We start from the raw sequence: 22,934 nt of genomic DNA, 5'->3' as shown, positions 1-22,934 counted from the left end.
GGGGTAGAATTATGGGGGAGACGCGAAAAGGGGGAGGGAGAAGTTGGTGGAAGGGTGGGGGAAATACGGGAGAAAGGAATCAGAGCAGGGGTTGGGGAAGGGAGGTTTGGTTTGTGGCGAGTTCTGGGGGTGGAAATCAGCGGTGCGTTCGTGGACCGCATCCTTCTCTTTTCGTCCCCCCCCCCCCGCCTCCCCCTGCTGTTTCGCCGAGGCCTATATAATGGACCGGGGATGCTCCTTTGGCTTCAGACGGGAGTTTACCTTCGGGAGATCCTATAGGAGTTGCCCCAAGGAAAGCAGAAGAGTCTCAGCAGGATTACATATTCACCCGGGCGGAAGGAAAACTACTACAAGATGAAGATAGCTGTGAGTCATCCATTTTTATAACTCTAAGGTGTCTAAGCTAAATCATTGGTGTTGGGTCCTAACATTTGGAATTGCTCATCAAGAATCTTTTTTAACCATTTTAATTTTTTTACATTGCGTTTCCTTTCTGAATGAATCTAACCTTTCAAAAGAAAACGTGCGTCAAGTTTCTACCGAAATATTATTTTCCTATTGGTTTCATTCCCTTTAGACCTGACATATCTTTACTTCTTTCACGAAAATATTCAAATCAATCTTAAGTTTTCATCTTGGACTATTTCAAGGCCTTTTCCAAGGGGGCGTGGCAAAAGCCAGTGCTGAGATAAAATTCTAAAAATTAAACAAATACGGGAAAATGTTGACAAGGAACATTCAATATGCCATGATAATTTTCAAGAAGATAGTGGAAGTTTAATAGACCAATTATTTGTCTATAAAAAAGATAAGTTAAGCCAGGGGCGGATCCAGGATTTATTTCTGGGGGGGGGGGGGGCACAAGTAAGGCCGTATCCAGGATTTTGTTCTGGGGGGGGGGGGGACAAAAGGATATCTCGTAATACAAAACGAACGCAACGATAATGGGACCGCATTAAAAATCTTGCATATTTTTATGGGTCTGGGGGGAGCACGTGCCCCCGTGCCCCCCCCCCCCTCCTAGATCCGCCTATGAGTTAAGCGGTGTTGGCTCGTTCTATAACTAAATGGTGCAGCATTCCCATTGGTAAAATGGTTTATGAAACTTTTTTATCCTTTAAAATGTCTTACTGGACAATTTACCAAAAATTGAGTCGAAAGGGAAAGCTTTTTTTCCCCAGAAGCAAGTTTCCCCAGAAAATTTATTCGCCAACGACCGGTTTTAAGAGGAAGAGCATCATTTTCTCACGACCGGTCGTATTGCGTATTCTTTCGCCTCGAATAACTTGTTTTAAACTGACTTGATCATCTTGAAAATTTCAGGGTATATAGAGCAAACGTTTGCTCGTCTCAAGCATATTTTTATACATATGAGTAAATACTGAGATAAACGTTTCACATTTAAGAACCAGATAAATTTTTGCAAGGATAACAGATATGTAGCCTTAAAATTAAAATCGACCACTCCTAGCAGCGAAGTAGTGTCCCACAAAATAATTCCATTCAAGCGTATCTTAAATTCTTAATTCACAAAATCGCAAGCATGAAACCTGAGCCATAATGTCGTATCCGAGGTTTCGTCCATAAAATTGCATATTAGAATACAGCCCAAGAAGGCGTATCTCGGCCAATAATTCGTTTTGTTGACTGAGTTACGTTCATTTTGTGAATTAAAAATATTTTTCGAAAAAAATGCGTGTTTTATCTCAATCTTCTAACAGGTTACTGGACTAAATTTCGTCAATAAAATTTACTTATTTTTTATTTTTTTATTTTCTTAATTCCGAAAACAGTACTATTTGGTCTTTACATCGGTGGGGTAGAACATACCGACGACAGAATATAACTGACATCCATGCCCTGGATAGGGGTAATCTCCCTAGGCGGGACTCGAACCCGCCGCCACCGAGGCCAGCAAATTTGACTCCATTTGTGAGAGGTCTAAAAATCCATTGTTATAGGTCGAGATACCTTACCTATCCGGTCTCGTTTTTCGAGATACAGCTATATGACGCATTCTGTGATACGAGTTTATAGACGAAATTTCAGATACGATAACATCGTTCAAATTTCATACAAACTGGATTTTAAACTACGCCTGAACGGACTGATTTTTTGAGATACTACATTGCGGCTCGGAGCGGTCTATAAATAATAGCAGAAATATCAAACAAGTAATACATGGAGGGGAAATAACATCCGAGCAGATATTTTACGAAGAGTACCATAATCTACCATTCATAGAAGATGTAATCCAAAAAACGTTGGCAAGGAAAAAAAGAATATTTTGCCAGTGCTTCATCAGTACTATGGTCTTGAAACTCTGTACATTATGTTACACCTTGTATATAAAACGGTCATCACTTAAATATTATCCACAGCTAAATTAATTCATCTTTGATTTTTAAATTGATGCATCACTAAATAAAATTCTTTTTCAATGAATACATTATTCACATAAATTGCCACGAGAAAAAAAAAATTCCCCCGGGTCGGGAATCGAACCAAAGACCTCTGGCTTTCCGAGTCACCGCGCTGAACACTTCGCCATCCAAGTTAACTTGTTAATATTACCTTACAATTAACAAATGTTTACAAATAATTAATAATCGTATAAATAGAGGGAACATACCGTCCGCCATTAACAAATTTTTACTAATTATTAATAATTGTGGAAAGCCAAAGTTTTGTAACCCGTTGCCCGGTGCAGGGGAATTTTCTCTCGTATCAATTTATGTGAAAATCCCCGCCGTTCACGCCGCAGGGTCGAAATGTAAAAGATTGCATTATTTTTTCTCTGCAATAAATATAAATTAATGTAAAATAATGCACTTGGTATTCTTAGTTAATCTTTCACTTTTTTGTTTCTTGGTATGTATAGGTATCGATTATATTGCATTCAATTTCCGATTACGACGTTTTCCATCTGAAATTGTTACCTGCACACTCCTGAATTCAATTGCATACATGATTGATTACATGACATATGTTATATTAGCGAAAAAAAATCAATGAATTTCAAAATGATTTCTAACACAAAATTTTACTATTACTAATTTTCAAATAACGACAAGAAAAATCAATACCTTTTACGAATTGAATTGTAATACAAAATTTACCATTTCTAAATCTCCAAAAAAAACATTGTGGGTAAATTTTTTAAATCAATAATTCTTGGTCATATACAAATATTGCTTCATCTTTTACATTATCCTGATCTACTTCGGAATGCGTGCAATTTCCTGAAGCATCCATGAAAATATGTAATGAATTATAAAAATTACAACTATGAGTTTGTCTCTAGCCTATAAATGGAGGGTCCTATCTGTTACATAGATAAATGCACATTTTTGGCAAATTTAAGCATACAATAAATATAAAGTATACAAAAATATAATAAATATAAATAAAAGAAAAAATATTTTACAGAATACAAATCAAAGCAAAAAATATTTCACAGAATTTAATTTGTTTAATATTTCACAGAATGTAAATCAAAACAAAAAAATATAACTCAGAAAATAGTAAAAAGAAGTAGGGGAGCGTGGTAGGCTAGCGGGTAGAGCGCTTGGCTGATGATCGAGAGGTACCGGGTTCATATCCTGGGTTAATCCTTCGGACACCCCAAAACAACAGCCTCGAAGTGAGAGATAGCTCAGGGAAATGAATTGGCCCCCTACTCTCAATGTGTTAAAATCACACCCCTATTCCTTAGTTCGGGGTGAGCTCTACCCTCATCTTTACTAATCAACCTATGTGATGAATCACTGAGCGAGTGAGCCAAAAAAATATCTGTCTCCACTGTTTAAGATTTCACCCTGAGTTGAAATTAATTTTTCCTTTCCTAATATTCTGAGTAGATCAGGAGTTTTTCCCATAATTGTAAAAATAATGCATTACACGGTCAACTATACTGGTAGCTATCATTATAATTACAAATGTGTATTTAAAATTTGATAGTAGAAATTATAATTACCTACTCATTAACAATATTGTAGCACCACGAGGAAAAATATAATCCCGGCATTTCACAACATTAAATTCACAAAAACTCGTATCCAATCCTTCATAGGCTATTTCGCACAAAATTTGCATGAAAACTAAAAACAGCAGGCACCACCGTATGCTCTTGATCCCTCATAGACCTGGGTGTTTTCAGCATTTAGTTAATTGAAATTAGTGACACAAATGTCACCACTTCTGAGTTAATAAGGATTTGAACAACTTTTGAAAACAAATCATCTGAAATAAGTATTTTTTCCCACGCCTTCTCCTGCTGTTTCATACACATTTCTTAAGGCGATAGTCTTGGCACTGGTGGCAGAATAGCATTATCCTCAAAGAAAAAGTTTGGAGCACATCCACTTAATTTCATCGCAATCCTTTTATCTGAGATTTTTCTGTTAGCAGACCTTCGTTTTTTTTTAATCCCTCCTATGTATACGTAAGGCGATGATGGTTTCCTGCCCTGAGGCGCTTGGCTTCAAGGTCAATAGGATATGCCTCCAACGAACATCGAAAATCATTTCCATTTTGTAGTCACGTCATCGCAAAAATATCGCAGAGGGTGTTTCGCGTAGAAAATGTGAAATTCAATTTTGTAATTACTTACTCTTTTACAGGAAAAAGTATACAATAACACATCACTCCTCAGGCGGTAGTATTTTACCTTTTTCGTTACGTATTACTCGATTAAAAAGTAAGTTATCATCTCCATATTTTCAGGATACACATAGTACAACTTTGAAGGCATTGACTAGTATTTTAAATTTGAAATATTCACTTCAAAAATTTATTAAATTTTGGAATTAAATTCAAAGCTAAATGGTTAAAGGTTAAAGGCAAGGCTTAGAGGTAAAATATTCAAATTTGATTCAAAGCTAAATGTTAAATGGATCAATTTTACTTAACTCTGAAAAATTCTCAATTATGTCAGTAATTTCAACTCTAAATAAAAATTACCCTTCATAAATAGCATTAACACGGATCTTATCAAACTTTACAGCCAAATTTTGGTGGTTTCGCTTCAGTATTTACACCACATGTTATCCAACAGGCATTGGCATAAATTCAGGTAGGAAATTATACTTGGAATAACATGAACTAAGAGTGACTGGTAGAAATTTATGATTAAAATGGAGCAACAAATATTACCTTAGTTTCATTATATAATGTACTAGACTGTCAACTCTAATGGTAACTATCAATTTAATTAGGAATAAATATTTAATACCTGGTTATGTAAATTAAATATTATTACCTTCTCATTCATAAAATTGTGAACAACAACAACAACAGTAGGAACAATATAATACCGTAGTATAATTCATTACATTTTAAAGTAATCAAATGCAATCCTTCATGGCTACTTTGAGTAATATTCTCATTATCACTAAACGCAGAAGGCAACACTGCATACTCTTGACCTATCATTGACCTTGGTGTTTCAGCAACAATTGCATAGAAAATGGTGATAAATTTTTCACCACTTTTTGTTAAATACGGAGTTAAAAATCTTCGAAGAAAAATCCTCTGAATCAATTTTATCAGGGCAGAATTATTTTAAGTCAATTCACTTTACTCCTTAAATACCTCATTTCTGGAACCAAACGTCATACTTTGGTAAAAAGACAACTTCAATATCGTTTCAGCCATTATTTATTTTTAATATTTTCCAGGTTTCTTCCCTCCTGTTTTCAATTGGTAACGACATTTGAGAAATATAACCCAGAATATTGGTATTTTATCAAGGTTTATAACATGGGCTAGTCCCACAAATTAATAAGCAGAAAGCTATGCACAAAACTCTCCGATGATTCGATAAATCTGTTTTCACCTCTCCCAAGCAAAACAGGTAAATGTCACGTGCAAGTGCACACCTCTATTTAGTTCAAGGTCTGACGATAAAAAACGTTTCGCCTGAGTCATTAATTTCGTCTCGATGTGCGAGGATATGCTTGACGTGGATGTCAAATTTAAAGAATATTCTCATTCCATATAGGGAAACTAATTGGTGCGACAGAGAGTGTGTAGGCTATAGTCCCTGAGAGTTTTCGAGCTAAAATCCAGGTGGAGATAATGCATCGGAATTTTAAACAACTGATAGGGTACTGTGTGGCAAGCATTACAAACAGTGTTATAAGGTGCTGTGACAAAGGTGATAACAGTGAAAAAAAGTTCTTGTGAACATGAGTTTATTCGAATCCACATATATTTATCAACGTATTCAGATACCCTTACTTTCATTTGGTCCAATGTACCTGCACATGAATAGTTCTATCTCAATTCTACAAAGTTAATCCTATGTAGGCTTTCGCCCTAATTTGAATATTAAATCAGTAATAGTACTGCATGAATCTTTCGAAAGGAAACGAGTCAAAAAAGGCAGTATAAGATAAATCAATTTTCAAATCATTCAACGCCCATCAAAACCGGAGACCGTTTTCTAATAGTAACATAAGGCAATGAGGCATTCGTTCTTCATCATTATGAAGTCAATTACTTGTATAATATAATGTGTGGCACGATGAGGTGAATTTCTTTAATATTAGTTAAATAAGACATTGCAGTATTTCCACTGAATTTATTTATGCCTGACGAATTTTTTTGCTACAACATCAATTCCAAGTGCATCATGTACATGCTAGTTCTTCCGAAAATATAAAAATAAAATATATATCAAATAACAAAGCACCCCGAATGCATGCATTCAAAATTCGTTTATGAATTTCCTTTAAATGTTAGTTCTTTAAAATCTAACGTTATTTGTATGAATTTATTAAAATTTGGTCATTCCTGAGAGTGAATATTTGAGAAACTTAATATAAAATATTAAACTAGACAATTATTAATGCAATTTAGTTTAACAAAAATGGGAAGTGGATTAAAATGAATAATAAAATTTAAAATGAAGCCCTAAATAATGACTAAGGTGGTACGTAAAGATATAAAGGGTAATATAATTGTAGGGACAAATTTACACAAAAAAATGAAAAACTTTAGAAAATCCTAATATAAAAATATTTTTTCTTAAAACAGTCTTGACATATTTGGCTTGACGTGACATGATATCCATAAGCAGGATGTAACTACACATAATGAAAATATTAGTATGTGCTCAAGAAATAAAAATTTAACCGATTTTTTAAAGAAAATTAGTATGTAACCATGTAATGGAATTGATATTATAGGAAAAGAGAAAAATTACCCTTAAATTTTCAAAACAAGTTCTGAAAAAAACCTTTCCGGATTTGAAAATAAAATTCCTTGACTTCGAAGGAATTTATTTGTATTCGCCAGGTAAAGATATAACCATAGGAACTAAATTATATCGAAGAAAAGCAAAATTGTTGTCAGCGGTACTTGATCGGCTCCATTCTAGAACAAAATGAACCCCTTTTGTTGATGATCACTTTTTTGGGAAGCTGGTTTTCCTCTGCCAAATCTTGTCGTCAAATTTGCATAATTAACTCCCAAATTGGCAGACGCGGAGAAGATTTGAATTTCGCTCTCATCGACGCCTGTTCATTGCCCCTGCTCGATTAGCTCATATTCGACCTTGATTCTCTAAGCCGCGATTGCATAAGGTCAAAGACTCAGCACCTGAAAGGCCTATAACGCGCCGTTTGGACGTGCTGAGCCTTCGGGGATCCATGAATCAAATTGATCGAATCAGATTGCCCTGTTTCGATGAATTGTATCGGCTTTCAACAAATCAAAAGATAATGACTTGCGTATTACTTCTACGTACACTTTTGTGGATAGTAAATACCTCTAATACCTGAATCAAGTGCTGTAAAGATTAATGATTTTTCCTTAAAACAAACCGAAATCTAAGTTAATCAAATTCCCAACCGAAACGATAAGCCTAAAATCATGCAAGTAAAGAAAATGATAAGTTCGTTCTTGAATAAAACGAGAATGTTAAATATGCTTACATATTCCTTTGATCCGTCATTTTTCACATTCCCTGGATAACGAATACTTATCTGAGGAATTAAAATAGAGCGTCATTAAATATAATTACCACATGGGTAGGTTGCCCCAAGCCAGGACATAGGTGTCTGTGATGTTCCCACGTTATTAATCATTAGATTGCCCAGCTTTGAAGGCATTGAAAGCGGTGAAGACAGATTAATAACTTTTATATAAAATGTTCCACCGGTAAATAAAGATTTACATGGCTTTATTTATAAGGATTTACAAGAGCATTTTTACGAATCATTCCAACTGTTCCCCTCTCCAAAGTGAACTTCTCTATTCAATTGTCAATAAGTCCTACTCTCTTTTATTCTACCCCCAAATCATATTCTCATTCTACCCCTCCTCCGCTTACGTAACAATTTTTCCCTCTGACGCGGTTCTCATGCGCTTCTCCCTAAGGAGAAGATACGGAGAAGACAGGGGGTACTGACTGAGCGAATATTAAGAGGGGAGGAGGTGCTAAAAACCGTGTTACAGGGAGCTCAATTATAAAATTATACGATACTGTATAATGTTGTATTGTATTATGATATATTATCTACTATTTAGATTTTTTAGAAGAGTTTCTTTAGACCAATAATATTAACAACAGAGACAGAATACAATGGAGGACCCGAGTAGAATTAATAAACAAAGTCTTTAAAAACATTACCTATTTTGATCATGTATGTAGCAATTAGCTCTTTTTCGTCTGAATACCACCATAATTTAGTCTTGATATTCATAATTCCTTGATTGACATAAATTCAGATCGGTGTAAGATGGGGCACAGGAATTATTGCATTTAACTTATGAACCCGAAGATGAAATAAACTAATGACATTCAATCGCATTTTTGTGAACAGGTTATATTTTTTTATTTGAATGTCCAGTCATACGAATTAGATTTGGCAGAAAGGTAGATATTCGGAGATGATCCACAGCTAAGGTAGGATAGGAAAAGTGGCGGAGAATCAGGACCCAATGTGGGTCATCTGAGGGTTACAACGCATCGGGGCCGGGAACCAAGTCAGAGACTTATACGCCCACGCTCCCGGGGAGGGGTTTGGAAGGGAAGGATAAAGGAAAGAGGCGCCGCCGCGATAGGAGCCCGTCGACGCCACTGGGATAGGGAGAGGGTTTGAAAGGGAGGGACGGGGTGCACCCTCGCCGCTATAGAAGCGACGAGGGCCCACTAAACAGCGAAACCCGGCATCAGCCATTAATTTTCCAACGATTTTGGAGGATTTTCCTATTGAAAAAAAAACCATCGATCAAATCATTGGATAGGAAAGGTGGCAGTGGAAACGAGACTCCTGGGCGGGCTCGCAAGGTTACACTCCTGGGGCAGGGACTGTAAGCGCGAGCTTTATTCCTCTGCACCCAGAAGGGGGAGGACAGGAAGGAAAAAGGAAGGAGGCGCCGCCGCGATAGGACTCCGACGACGCCTCCTGGGAGGGGATAGGGAAGGAAGGGAAGGGACGAGGAATCCCGCACCGTCACAAAGGCGGGCGGGTCCTACCCTAGCGAAACCAGGCGAAGCCATTAATATTCTAACGATCTTGGAGGACCATTCTATGAGGAAGAAGGATCCAACGATAAAATCGTTAGATATGAAAGGTGGCAAAGAGAGTTTGAGGGTTCTAGGTGAACCCTTCGAAGGATACAACGCACCGGGGCCGGGAACCAAGCCCGTGGCTTATACGCCCAGACACCCGGGGAGGGGAAGGAAGGGAAGGAAAAAGGATAGAGGCGCCGCCGCGATGGGAGCCCGCAGACACCTCTGGGAAGGGATAGGTACGAAAGGGACGGGACGAGGGAAAAACACCCCAACGCTATAGAAGCGAAGGGGGCCCTACTATTAGCGAAACCAAGCATAAGCAATTAATGTTCTAGCGATCCTAGTGGATTTTCCTATGAGGAAGAAAAATCCATCGATCGAATCGCTAGATAAGGAAAGGTGGCAATCTGACGGATTGATTGCTGTACTTGACGCACACTCCACAATTAATCAAGCAGGGATCGAGTACTCTGAGAAATATCGACAAACGCCCCCCCCCCCCGGACTTTGGATCCGGAGCCACTAAGTGGGAAGCCTAAACCTTAAGACACCACACCAATTCGAAATCCAATTATTCTCAATCTGCCGTTGCTCCCATTTTATGGGGGAATTTTGGGATAATTAGGAGCGTCGTCATTTCAGCACCGAAATCTGGGGACGGATGTTTGAAAAAACACCAAACCCTTAACTTATTCTCTCTAAAATATAAAGGCAAAATTAATTAATTTTTGGTTCCAATGTGGCGCTGCTGATGGTATCGCAAAAAATTGATCCCTGCTTTCATCTTGTAACCAAGTTATGGGGTACCAAAATCTCATTAATAACGTACATCGGATAATAGTTTCTGTTTTCTAAAACTACTTGCATATTTATTTTTCTGACGTTGCGTTTGTGTACATCTCTTAATTAGTGAATCTTTGATTAAATTCATCTAAGAGCATTTCAAGAAACAATTCACTGTCACAAGCCTACGTGTTTCTTAAAAGGTGCTCTCCTCCGATATTAAGGAATACATCCTCATTGTGTGGACTTGTAAAAGTTTTCCATAGAATATACGAAAATATTTTCATAATTATTCTTAGAAATTTCATAAAAAAATTAATTTGTATCCTTAAGAGAAATATTTAGTGTATTAGTATGCACATACATTTATCAACGTATTAACGCGCTCCCAGAGCTTATCTTGCTTTCAATTACAACGGAAAAATGGGCCAACATACGGGTCATTCTACCTTATTTATACAAACAAATAACCCTTATGAAGGCTTCCACATGTGGTTGCTAGCTAAGAAACATGTCTAAATTGCTTGACTCCGCGTTGGCCCATTTCTTCAGACGACTCTTTCGCCCGAGATATCACTGGGGTGCCTTTAGGGTTTCTGAGCTACTGATGCATCCTTTATTGCCGCCTCATACTTCGTATCCAGAAATAGGTGGAGTCCAAAAAAAGTGCAAGCGTAGTTTTCCTTATTTTTTGCACTTGTGAAAGCTATAGTGCTGTTTTCGGTAAATAGGTGATTGCTTATATTTGACATCAATATAATCGACAAGATTAATACAAGCATACACCACAGCAATCTTAGGGTTGGTATAATGCATCACTATATCTCTCCTTCTCTCAAGCCAGTTCCTTTACAATATTCTAAAAATTCGTCTGACTTTACACCGCTTCATTTAATAAATAAAAAGTTCAGAATAGTAAAAGTTGTACAAATCTCATACGGTAACACAAATAGCATTTCTGGATTTGGCATAAATACGTAAAAATTGTATCTCCATTCCATTCCGTGCTTAACCACCACCCTCCCAATCAGTCCTTTCCCTTGCCGATAGATGTCCTTACTGTCATATGTATGTATAAATATAAGATGCATGCAAGACCAGTCACCTGACGATATAACCAAGTTAGAAAACCCGGGTCGTGCCCATAATTAAATAATAGTGAATCTTACAAAGTTTTATTTATATTTTTCCGCTAAAAACGGAGTTAGAGGGATAATTTAAGGTGAGTGGGGAGGAATAAAACAGGCTTTATAGATAGAATGAAATGGAAATGGCCATACTGATAATTATCACTGAGATGTATTGCATACCACTAAGGCGACGCGCCCCCCGTGATAATAATACTCTCCGTGTAATACTGCACCGTGCCCTCGTAAAACGAAGACCTTAATCCACCTCTGCATAATTTTTAGAAACTATTGCATATATTTTACCTTAATATTACCTCAAATTTCCCTCAGGTTTATCTGACTCTCACCAAAATACTGATTTCCTTTTTCACCGCTTTTCCATGCCATATCCATAGCTTTCCCTAGGATATTCCGTTATATTTCCCTGATTCATTTCTGACTTAGCCCCGACATTTCCTTAAGTTCTCTTAAAATTTTCTCCGAACTTGTCTTAACTTTTCTCTTACTTTTACTCGACCATTACCAAATTTTTCATTTGTTTCTCCATACTTTTACCTCACATTCCCCGAACAGTTCCCTGACTCTTAAATATATTTCGTAGTGATTTAAGGGAGGGGGCCGCCACCCCACGATATTTCTAGGAAAACTGATAACATGGCAATCATCAAGGCGCTCAAATTACGATTATTACTATTTCACCAGCTTAAAAAAAAGGTTAAAAAGCAATTGACGTATTTCTAAAATATTAGCCGGGATTCGAACCCGGATCTCCCAATTGCCGGTAACTGCGTGTAAACGAAGCATACCTAACTCGTTCGCTGATAGCAACACCACCTTTATGACATTTAATTATACCAACACATTCGGTGAAGTTTGCTACCAATTACATCACTGGGAGTGACTGGAATCAATCTGGACCAACAACTAGGAAATCTGGGCTCGAATCCCGGCTAAGAAAACTATTTTTTCAAAGCGGTTGCCATCTTTGCTGTAACTTAACTTTGCTTATTATGACGGAAAAAATTGTGTGAAAGTTTCCAACTATCCCGGGGAAGGGCGCGCATCAATTTCAGTGGCCCTACATTAGTTTTCATTAGTGCCAAGAGGCCTTGCTATTGGCGGAAATTTTAAGAGATATTTCATCATCAAAACTTTGAATCACATAGCCATTTTACGGTTTATTTAAATAAATACCTACTGTGAATACACCAATGAACTCTTGCATTACTTCCCCTGAAGCAAATGAGATAATTTTACTGTCGTATGTACTTATTTCATTGTTTCTATCGGCTCTCAGTATTTATTTTGCATAGACACAAACATTTAGATGCCGAATTCTTTTACTTTCGTCATTAAAAGCCAATCGTTGAATTTTATATATTTCGTCGAAACATTATTGAAATTTGTTTAAATTGAAAATTAGAACAAAATTGTCCTTCATTACATTTCACAAGTTTCACAATCACACACATACCCTCGACAGCTGAAACTAACATAGGTGAACTCACAACAGGAACTAAACCCGTAACTCCTATGTAACCAAACGAGGGCGTTACCTACCTCACCGCCACCGAGGCCGAATAATGTATACAAGTGGGGCTTTTCTTAGTGTAAATCCTTATATCGAACAAAGTAAGTGAATTAACACTAAAGAAGAAAAACTAAGCTCCCAAGACACGCCATGTTAAGCCCAGATAAGCCAAACACACAACAACATAACTTAACCAACACAACAAGGTGGAAAATTAAGAAGATAACTCTGCTAGTTCACTACAAATATATATGGCGTGACTCGACTAAAAATAGTAATTTAGCTTGAAGTCACCATGATCGTTCCATAAGACTTATCCCACTTAATTTAATGAGCTTACGAAAGATTTTACTTCATGGAAGATTAATATAATATTATTGTACAACAAAACAAAACAAACATATCCTTTCATTTACTCGCTTGCGTTTGTGCTAATTATTCAATGGAATCCGCTATTGGCCATACGACATTGGAATCCCATAACAATTCGTTACAACAATAGTCACTAATTTAATTTGTCTGATTCAAATGGTTTAATTTACCGTTGATGTATCGCAATTTCTTTCCAAGTACACTTGCCTTTAGGTAAACTTAAGTTGGAAATAAAGAAATAAAAACTTTGAAATCTAAAGAATAAATTATAAATCCCACATAACCGCATTAATAATTCATTTATTATAATCTACCGTTAATTCATCGCAATTTCTTTCCACACACCGGTCATACCGCAAAGTTAGGTTATTTCAAACGTGGCTTGAAGTCTTACTTGACGAGGTCACCATGGTTACACCTGACGATGTAACCAAATTACGAAAGCCGGGTCGTGCCCATAATTAAATAACAGTGAACCATACAAAGTTTTTATTTCTTTATTTCCAATAAGGAGAGGTTTCACTAGTATAGCCTGAAATTATTAGTTAAACTTAAGTTATTTTAAAAGTGATTTTAAGTCACTATAGACGTAGCTAAAGGCTTCTTCCACTCAATTTAATGAGCCTATGGAGGAAGAAGGCATCGCGAAAAAAAGTATAAAAATATATTCGGAGCCAAGCGGAGAATACAGGAAGAGGTGTGGGGATGTCTTGCACGTGATATAGCAGGGCGGGTCCCACTCAAGGTCGGCTCCTCCCGAACCAGTTTCTTAAAACTCCATTTGTTTTCTCAGAGAGCGAATCTCGTCAAGGTCAACTTTCGGAAGAGCCTCAGAAGTTGGGCGGAAAGAATGTGATGAAGAGTGTTCCCTTCGGAGAGGATAAAAATCGAATAAATAATTTTAAAAAAACCTCACTCGTTCGGAATGCCTACGGGAAACGAAGAAAAGGACCAAATTTGGGTGAAAAAATTCCGAATGGGATGGTACTCATAATGAATCTAATTTCGTACGCTTCGCCAGTCACGCTACGTCTCCACAAACGGTCGCTCCAAGGACAGGGAGGAGTTCTGTTGTGCTGGAGAAGGCCCATACCTCTTTCTCGATCGGTCTTTCTTGCTCGCTGAAAACTATCCTACCGTTTTGAAATTTTCAGGGAACATGAATTACCGCTGTCAGTATTTCACTATATCTCAAATAATGAAAAATCGCAAACCATCGATTTCATTACGAGATGACAACGATCTACTTAAACTCACAAAATAGAAATTAGGGATGGACGGATCCAAGATTTTTTTCGGATCCGGATTCGGATCGGATCCTTGATTATCGGAGCCGGATCTTTCGGATCGGATATTTTCGGATCCAAATGCAATTTCAAATTCCTGACGCTTATATTCCCCCGATGATTGTTCAATCTCTTAAGAAGAGTCACACTATCTGCCAGTCGTATTTTGCCTTTTTTATTTTCCACGGCTGAAATTCTACTACGTGACCTCTGTGAGAGCTTTAAAAAAACGGTTCATGAGTAGGACAAGAATCGCATACGACGGCGCATTCGAAGAGAGAATCGGAACTCTTTCCACCCTTATGGGGCGTTGCATTCACTGAACCATTATTTTAAATTTCGGATCCAGATCCGATGTCTTCCTCGACTTTGGATCTGATGTATCCGATGAAGGGCAATATCCGCGGATATTTGGATCCGAGGTATCCGATCCGACCATCCCTAATAGAAATACGTCTCAAATGTATCTGTGAATCGGATATCACGAATATCGCATGTGATGTCGAGATTTATTCTTGAGAGCTACAGATATATCTCTGAGGCCTCTGTCTCTAATTCAAAAAATTGTCTCTGAAATCTCACAGGAGACGTCTCAGGAAAGTCACTTGTGTGTCTCATGAGACATTCTAACTGCATCCGAGACATCTCGGGAACGTCCGTGAGAGGTCTTAGTCCATGGGACAATTACAATTATTTTTACCTTTTTAACTAATATATTATAACAATAAAATATGTATTACGAAAAACATTAAAAGTATATTATCAATCTTCTGCTATTGCTAGAATCGTTCAGTGGTCTTAATTCGAAGACGATGCCATACTAGTGGACCTAGTATACCGGCAAAATCAAACAAATTAATCGGAATTCAAATACCAACAATTTTAATTAGCCTTTGCATATATAAATAACACAAACCTTACTTTCTCAAAGTCAAGTGCCTTTGATATACTTTAAAGGGATATTTTGATATGTCACGTGGAACCAGCCAGCAGAAAATTATAATGAAGACTATAATTCGCTATGCTCGAGATATTCCAGATTATTATATGTTTCCGAGACATTCATTGCTATGAGGGAAATAACCTGAAAACTTGCAAGCGATAGTGTAATATTTACGCGGGCAATCCGCCAGAAAAAAATGAATTAAAAAAGATTTATAAAGAACACCCTTTCTCCAAAAACCATATAAATTGCGCAAAATAGTAAAAAAATAAGATTTCATCATTGCGAAAGTACAACGTTAGTGCTAATTACATTTATTAGAAATAAGTGCAGAAAAAATAATGGGTGAATAAAGGTGTGCACGCAATATTAATATCTAACCCTAACTAGAAAATATTTTTCAGAAAAAAATGATAAAAAGTGTATACCATATTTATCGTTGATAATTTTATCATTATCACAAAAAATATGCATTAACGATTTATTTCTTTATAGTACATATTGCAGGGTTAGCTCAAAATGAAAACTCTTCCAAGCAAAATTTTCAAAATCTATTACCAGCAGCTAAAAATCATTCCAAGAAAATGAGAATGTTGAACATACATATAGCTGGAAAATGATATAAAAATCAAATTACTGATTGAAGTTATTCAAAACAATTTCTCAATCTATGCACCCATTATTTTGTTTGGAATAAAAATTGACGTTTGAGTTTAATTAATCGAGTAATGTATGCTTATGCATTCTTAGTATAAGGAATTATATCTATTTCCTGACCTCGATATCAGAATTCAATTTTAATTGTTTCCTTCTTGGTTTCTTTACAATAGGTGTCACTCTTTGTCATCTTGGCGTTAACTGCCGTGAATGGAGCTCCATTTGGGTTCATTCCAGCTGAAGTTGGTGAGTAAATCGTATCCTAAACTGTCATTACACGCGTCAGAAATATTTTTTTAAAATAATGGAGTACAATTTAAAAATATTTACTGCATAAAATCCAATAACGGAAACTTAAAAGATTTCATAAAATAACATCAGCCCAACATCATCCTTTACCGTGGACCTTTTTTCAGTTCAGTTTTTCAAATGGTTCAAATGAAAAGTAGATTTCGGCACATACCTTTTCTCCAACGTTTAATAAGCTAATACAATGTATGATTACCTATCAATTAAATTTGATTGATTAAATAATAATAAATTTCACTTAGATAAATAATGAAAATAAGAAATTTAATAAATAATTTCCTTTAATATATACAGTAGATTCCGGTTAATTGGGACATATCGGGACCAGTGCACTTTGCCCCAATTAAGCGGCTGCCTCAATTAGGCAAACTCTCTCGTATGTGGGCATAAAAAACTTTGAAATGATAGAAAGAAGACTAAAGAATGTTTATAATGCAACATAAGTTTCTTAAACCATTACCTTGATTAATAAATCAGCGAGTTTAGTAAATTTATGACAATTTTTTAAAATTATAACAATTTAGTTAAAAATATTGTTCACAGCCTCGGGCGACGCTGAATGAATGTCTTTTACTAAGTCCTATCCTCTTGCGGATAGTATAACAACAGGAGCTTTCAAAATAGGGCAAGAATGGGAAAATTTGTGAAAAATAAGAGTAAATCAAAGAAGTAAAATATGAAAAAATAGCATTCTGAAAACAAAACAATTTAATTTCGCTAGTATATAGTCTATGTCGCAGACTCATGGCCCCATAAAGCGGCATGCTGTCCCAATTAAGCGGAGAATACTCTGGGATATTCCTCTATTGGATTCTGTTCTTGAAGATCTGCCCCAATTAAGCGGCTGCCCAAAGTAACCGGTTCACCCATTAAACGGAATCTACAGTATTTTGTAAATGACTATGCCATATTTTTGATGCAATATTGATTTTTTATGCATTACTTACTAGACTTTTTTCCTGTTTTTTCTTGAAAATTTACAACAGACTTACGTCTAGATATTTTAAAGTAATAATTTTTCTTAAATTAATGATTTCAAAAATAAAAAAAATAATAAAAATTTAACACATAAATTTCTTTAATTTATTTTGTAAATGACTATGCAAAATTTGTGATGCTACGTTGATCTAATGTTCTTGCTGTGATTCCTAGGCCATGCTCAACAGACTTTCATCGAGGATGTGTCCAAACCGGTAGCTTACGGTTACCGTGTTAGGACATCATCAGTCGACGCCCTGCCCATTTCTCTGTCCGAGGATCACGTGACCGGTGGTTTTGGATACAAAGTCAAGGTAAGACCACTGGAGAACGAAATCGCGTTGCCTAAACGCAAGACCGCGATCGATATTAATTATTTTAACGCGTACATTTTTAATGCAATTGAACCCTTTCACTGTCAGCGAACTGATATATCGGCTCTTCTTAGGCGTGCGGAAAATGCCTCGGGACGAGAAATTTGGCCAATATTTCGCAATAATATTCAATAAATTATTTTTTTCTATAAAAACATAATAATCTACCTTTTTATTTTTCCATGATTTGAAGCCCCAAACTTATCTTCATCATTGGGAAGATATCTAATTGCGTTAAATACACCAAATATTATACTTAAAAAAGCTAAAATCTGAAATTGTTTTTAATAAAGATATTCTTATCAATGACGGTTCCTAAATAGGAAAAAAAATTTAAAAAATCAGGTTATACTAGCGGGACATTCAATAATTGAGGACTCTAGTAGCCAAGAGGGATAAATTCTATTTTTATGATTTTGGTGATACGTGCAGATAATTTTTGGTGGGGAATACATTACTGTTGTGGCAAATATTTACAAGTGAATCACTAATAAGTAATAAGCGTATATATATATAGATTTACACCCATCTCTTTATTAAAACATAATTGTGTACCCCACCAAACATAATTCGCACTTATCCGCCTTGACTTCCAGGGCCCTCAATTCTTCCGTGAAAAATAAGGATGCTGCATCCTTTTGGCCACTTAATCACTCTTATTTGTATGTGTTTACTATTTGTGTTAAATAATGAATAAATGTCTCTAAAGGCAATGTAACTCAAGTGCATGTAACCATTTCCAGGCCGCTACACCTATCTTCGTCCAGAACACGGTTGCAGCGCACGCCACTCCGTTTGTTGTGTCCCACGAAGAGACATCTGCCGACTCCAAGGACGCGACCTCTGGCCGCTTCGGATACTCCTACCACGCCGCCGCTCCAGTAGCAGTGGCTGCAGCTCCCGTATACCACCACTCCGTCGTTGCCGCACCGGTTGCCGTGGAAGTCAAGGATGCCGCTGTGAACGCCGAAGAAATCTCCCAAAAGTCTGGAGCATTTTCCTACTCTGTCCAAGCCGAGGCACCCATCTTCGTTCCCGCTCCAGTGGCTGTGGCCTACGGAGAGAAGATCGCCAAGTCTGGAGAGGAAGCCGTGAGCGACAAGTCTTCTGGATCTTTCTCCTACTCCTACCAGGCAGAGGCACCTGTCGTAGCTGCTGCTGTTCCAGTCGCTGTGGGGTATAGCGATGCCGTCCACGTCCAGTCTCCATTGGTTGCCGCCTACGAGCAGACAGTTGTCAAGTCAGGAGAAGCTGCCGAGGAAGGAAAGGGATCTTTCGCATACTCTTACAGCGCTGAAGCACCCATTGCAGCGGCTGTACCAGTGGCTCACCATGCCGTGGTCGAAGCTCCAGTTGCTTCGGTGAGCTGGACCAACGTTCCGGTCTCGCACGAGCGTACGGCTGTCGAGTCAAGTGAGGTCTCCGCAGAGGGAAAGCCGTCCTCGGCCTTCTCCTACTCTTACAGCGCTGAAGCACCCGTTGTGTCCGCCGTGCCCGTAGCCCATCACGCTGTGTACGCTGCTCCAGTCGCAGTGGAATACAAGGATTCCGCCGAAAAGAGCGAAGCCGTCGGCCAGTCTGGTGCCTTTGCTTACTCAGTACATGCCGAAGCTCCAGTCGTGGCTTCAGTTCCAGTGGCATACTCCCAGGTTCCAGTATCGTACGAACACACCGTTGTGAAGACTGAAGATGTCGATGCTGGAGTTAAGCCCTCAAAGGCATTCGCCTACTCTTACACCGCCGAGGCACCCGTAGCTGCCCCCGTACCTGTCGCCCACGCCGTTGTTGCAGCTCCAGTGGCCGTCGAATACAAGGATTCTCTGGAAAATGTCGGACACACTGGATCTTTTGCTTACTCCGTGCACGCCGAAGCCCCGGCTGTGTTCCACGCTGACGTTGCTGCACCTATCACCACGACAATCGAGCAAACCGTCGTGAAGACCGAAGATGCTGGTGTTGAAGGAAAGCCCAGTGGAGCTTTTGCCTACTCTTACACCGCTGAAGCTCCAGTTGCAGCTCCAGAGTTCCAGCCCGCCGTCGTTGCCGCTCCGATCTCCGTAGAGTACAAGGACTATGGGGAGAAAATCGAGGCCGTCTCCGGAAACTCTGGTGCGTTCGCCTACTCCGTCCACGCTGAGGCCCCAGTCGTTGCACCAGTTGCAGTGTCTTATGCTCATGTTCCAGTATCCCACGAGCACACCGTTGTGAAATCCACTGAAGTCGTAGCTGAAGAGAAACCCTCCAAGGCCTTTGCCTATTCCTACACAGCTGAAGCACCCATCTCTGTACCAGTTGCCCACCATGCTGTGGTCGCAGCTCCAGTTGCCGTGGAACACAAGGACTACGTCGAACACAGCGAAGCCGCCGGTCCATCTGGCGCTTTCGCTTACTCCGTCCACGCTGAGGCTCCCGTCGTGGCCCCAGTGCCAGTGGCATACTCACAAGTTCCTGTATCCTACGAACATACCGTTGTGAAGACTGAACAAGTAGATGCTGGAGTTCAGCCCTCAAAGGCATTTGCTTACTCTTACTCTGCCGAGGCACCAGTCGCCGCTCCAGTTCCAGTAGCCCATCACGCCGTGGTCGCTGCCCCAGTTGCCGTAGAATACAAAGATGCCGTCGAACAGGGTGAAGGCGTGTCTGGAATCAAGTCTGGAGCGTTCTCTTACTCAGTCCACGCCGAGGCTCCCGTGGTCGCCCCTGTCCCGGTCGCATACTCTCAGGTCCCTGTGTCATACGAGCAGACCGTGGTGAAATCCGATGATGGTGCAGCTGCTGCTGAAGGAAAGACCTCTGGATCTTTTGCCTACTCTTACAGCGCCGAAGCCCCAGTTGCTGTCCCGGTGGCACACCATGCCGTCGTCCCAGCCCATGTAGCCGTCGAGTTCAAGGACGCCGGTGAGAGAGTCGAAGCCTACCACGGTGCTTATGTCGCAGCCGCACCAGTCGGAGTCGCCTACGAGCACGCCTTGTACAACTATGGAGACAAGATCGCTGAGGGAAAGAGTTCCGGATCTTTCGGCTATACTTACCATGCTGAAGCCCCGGTCGCCGCCGCACCAGTGGCACACCACCAAGTTGTCGCGGCCGCACCGGTTGCTCTGGCTTACGAGGCAGTTGACCACGGCAATGTCGCCATCGCAGGAAGGTCTGCAGCCTTCGGCTACTCCGTCCATGCCGAGACACCCGCAGCACATCCCACCTACGTCCACCAATCTGGAGTGGCCTACTCCGTCGTTCCCACCGGCCAAGCTGTCTCAACACAAGTTGCTTCCGATGATGCATCATACGGCTATTACGTGCAAGGTGGAGTCCCAGTCGCCGAACTTCAGCAGGAAGATGCTGTTAGCACCCAGGAGGTTACTTTTAACACCCACGGGTAGGTACAACTTAATCCACCCTTGTGTCACGATAAATTTCGGTCTTAAGAACCTTGATTTTCATTTAAAAATTAAACTAGACGAGTGATTATGACGATTCTTCTCTCCTAGACTAAATTCCTTTATAACCTTTAGGTAATAAAGAAATTAAGTCTAGAAGAGATGACTCATCAAAGAATCTCACCGTGCCATCTGCTTTGTTGGCCGTCCTCTGCTTTCTAGGACATTTGCTTTATTTCTATCCAGTTCTTTCCTTCTTTTTAACTTCTTTTTCGGTGGATCTCCTCAAGGTTATCTTCGATCTCCCTCTTCTTCTATTTCCATGGAGGTTTCACTCTAAGGCTTGACGACTTACTGATAATTGAATAACAATCAATGCATTTACATAACATAGAGAAATCATGTAATGAACAACGCTATTGTCGATATCGGGGCACATGTTTGCCTTTAAGAGCTAATTTCAAACCGTAAGATCATTCGTGTAGGGACTGATCGAACATCTAAGTCATAAGAACCGAACGGAGTACAATATGAGGGACGAGAATGATACAAATACACATTCGAAGACGACAAAGTTATTGCGATGTTATTTAAAGAATTTTATTCAGCCATTAAAATTTAAACATCATCACGTATTTTACCAACAATAGGAAATTAACTTCCTTCACAGCATAAATTTCCATGCTCCTTTCATAATCGTGAATTCCTTAGTCTCGAATTTAATTGAACGTATCAATTAATATATGAATAATACCACTTCAATGTGCAACACCATGTTATTTTTGTCAAATTTCATCATTCACCTTGTTTTATTCTTTTCGTTTACAGATATCATCCAGTTTTTGGAGTCAAAACCATTTCTCACCACTAGGACATGTCCGGATACCATCCATTGGCAAGAAGATCGAAGAGACCAAGGACTCTTACAAATCTTTAGACTGATTTGACTGATAACTCAAAAGTGAAATTTCTGTTAGCGTAAGAAAAAGACTGTCGAAATATTACTCAAAATCGTCCCAAGGAATGCTCGGAGTAGAAGGAGGAAAGTTGTGTTCTGTGATCGTGTTTGTATTGAAAAATAACCTGATATGAATCTGTGGTAGAATGTCATCAATATATGAATCATGACCTTGCACCTGCAACAAGAACTTTCACACATCTATTTGTTTTTTTAAAATCAAAATGGACTTTGGCTAGTATCGAGACCCACTTAAGTTGCATCTACCTTCCAAAAACAATGGTAGGAAAGTTGATGGTTCGATGCAAACATACTCACGGAATGTAGCGACATCCTGGCTATCCTAAAATCTCTCTGAAACAATCAGTTCTTAGATCCCATCTTTTTTCTCTGTAATATATGCCTGTATAGGGGAATACGTGTGTGTGTTATGCTTCGTCGACTTTTGTAATGAAATAAATGTTTGTGCATGTAGTTTCGTCATTTTTTTAATAATATTTTACTCCTTAAACAATTTACGCAATCCTCATTTCTACTTCAACAATGTCTACCATGTATGCATACAATGTATTTAATGCATCATATGTTGGCATCAAAGTAAATTTTATTATTTCAAATCCACAAAAACATCACCTTAGATGGCCGGCTGATAAACATTACCAAGCATATAATTCTGGATATTCCATTTTTATGGTTTGCTGACTATTATA

At 38.7% G+C, this 22,934-nt stretch overlaps 1 protein-coding gene across 1 annotated transcript; it reads left to right on the top strand.

Moving 5' to 3' along the window:
- Positions 1-233: 233 nt before the first annotated feature.
- On the top strand, positions 234-22,698 carry LOC124169398 (calphotin-like). The gene is made up of 5 exons (XM_046547998.1): positions 234-366; positions 16,399-16,471; positions 17,687-17,826; positions 18,630-21,265; positions 22,095-22,698. Exons 1-5 carry the CDS (start codon positions 355-357, stop codon positions 22,135-22,137), a joined length of 2,904 nt encoding a protein of 967 aa, XP_046403954.1. The 5' UTR covers positions 234-354; the 3' UTR covers positions 22,138-22,698.
- The last annotated feature ends 236 nt before the right edge of the window (positions 22,699-22,934 follow it).

The sequence above is a fragment of the Ischnura elegans genome, chromosome 12 (assembly GCF_921293095.1).
Source record: "Ischnura elegans chromosome 12, ioIscEleg1.1, whole genome shotgun sequence".
Taxonomy (NCBI): Eukaryota; Metazoa; Arthropoda; class Insecta; order Odonata; family Coenagrionidae; genus Ischnura; species Ischnura elegans.
This window is presented reverse-complemented; position numbering and strand designations above follow the sequence as displayed.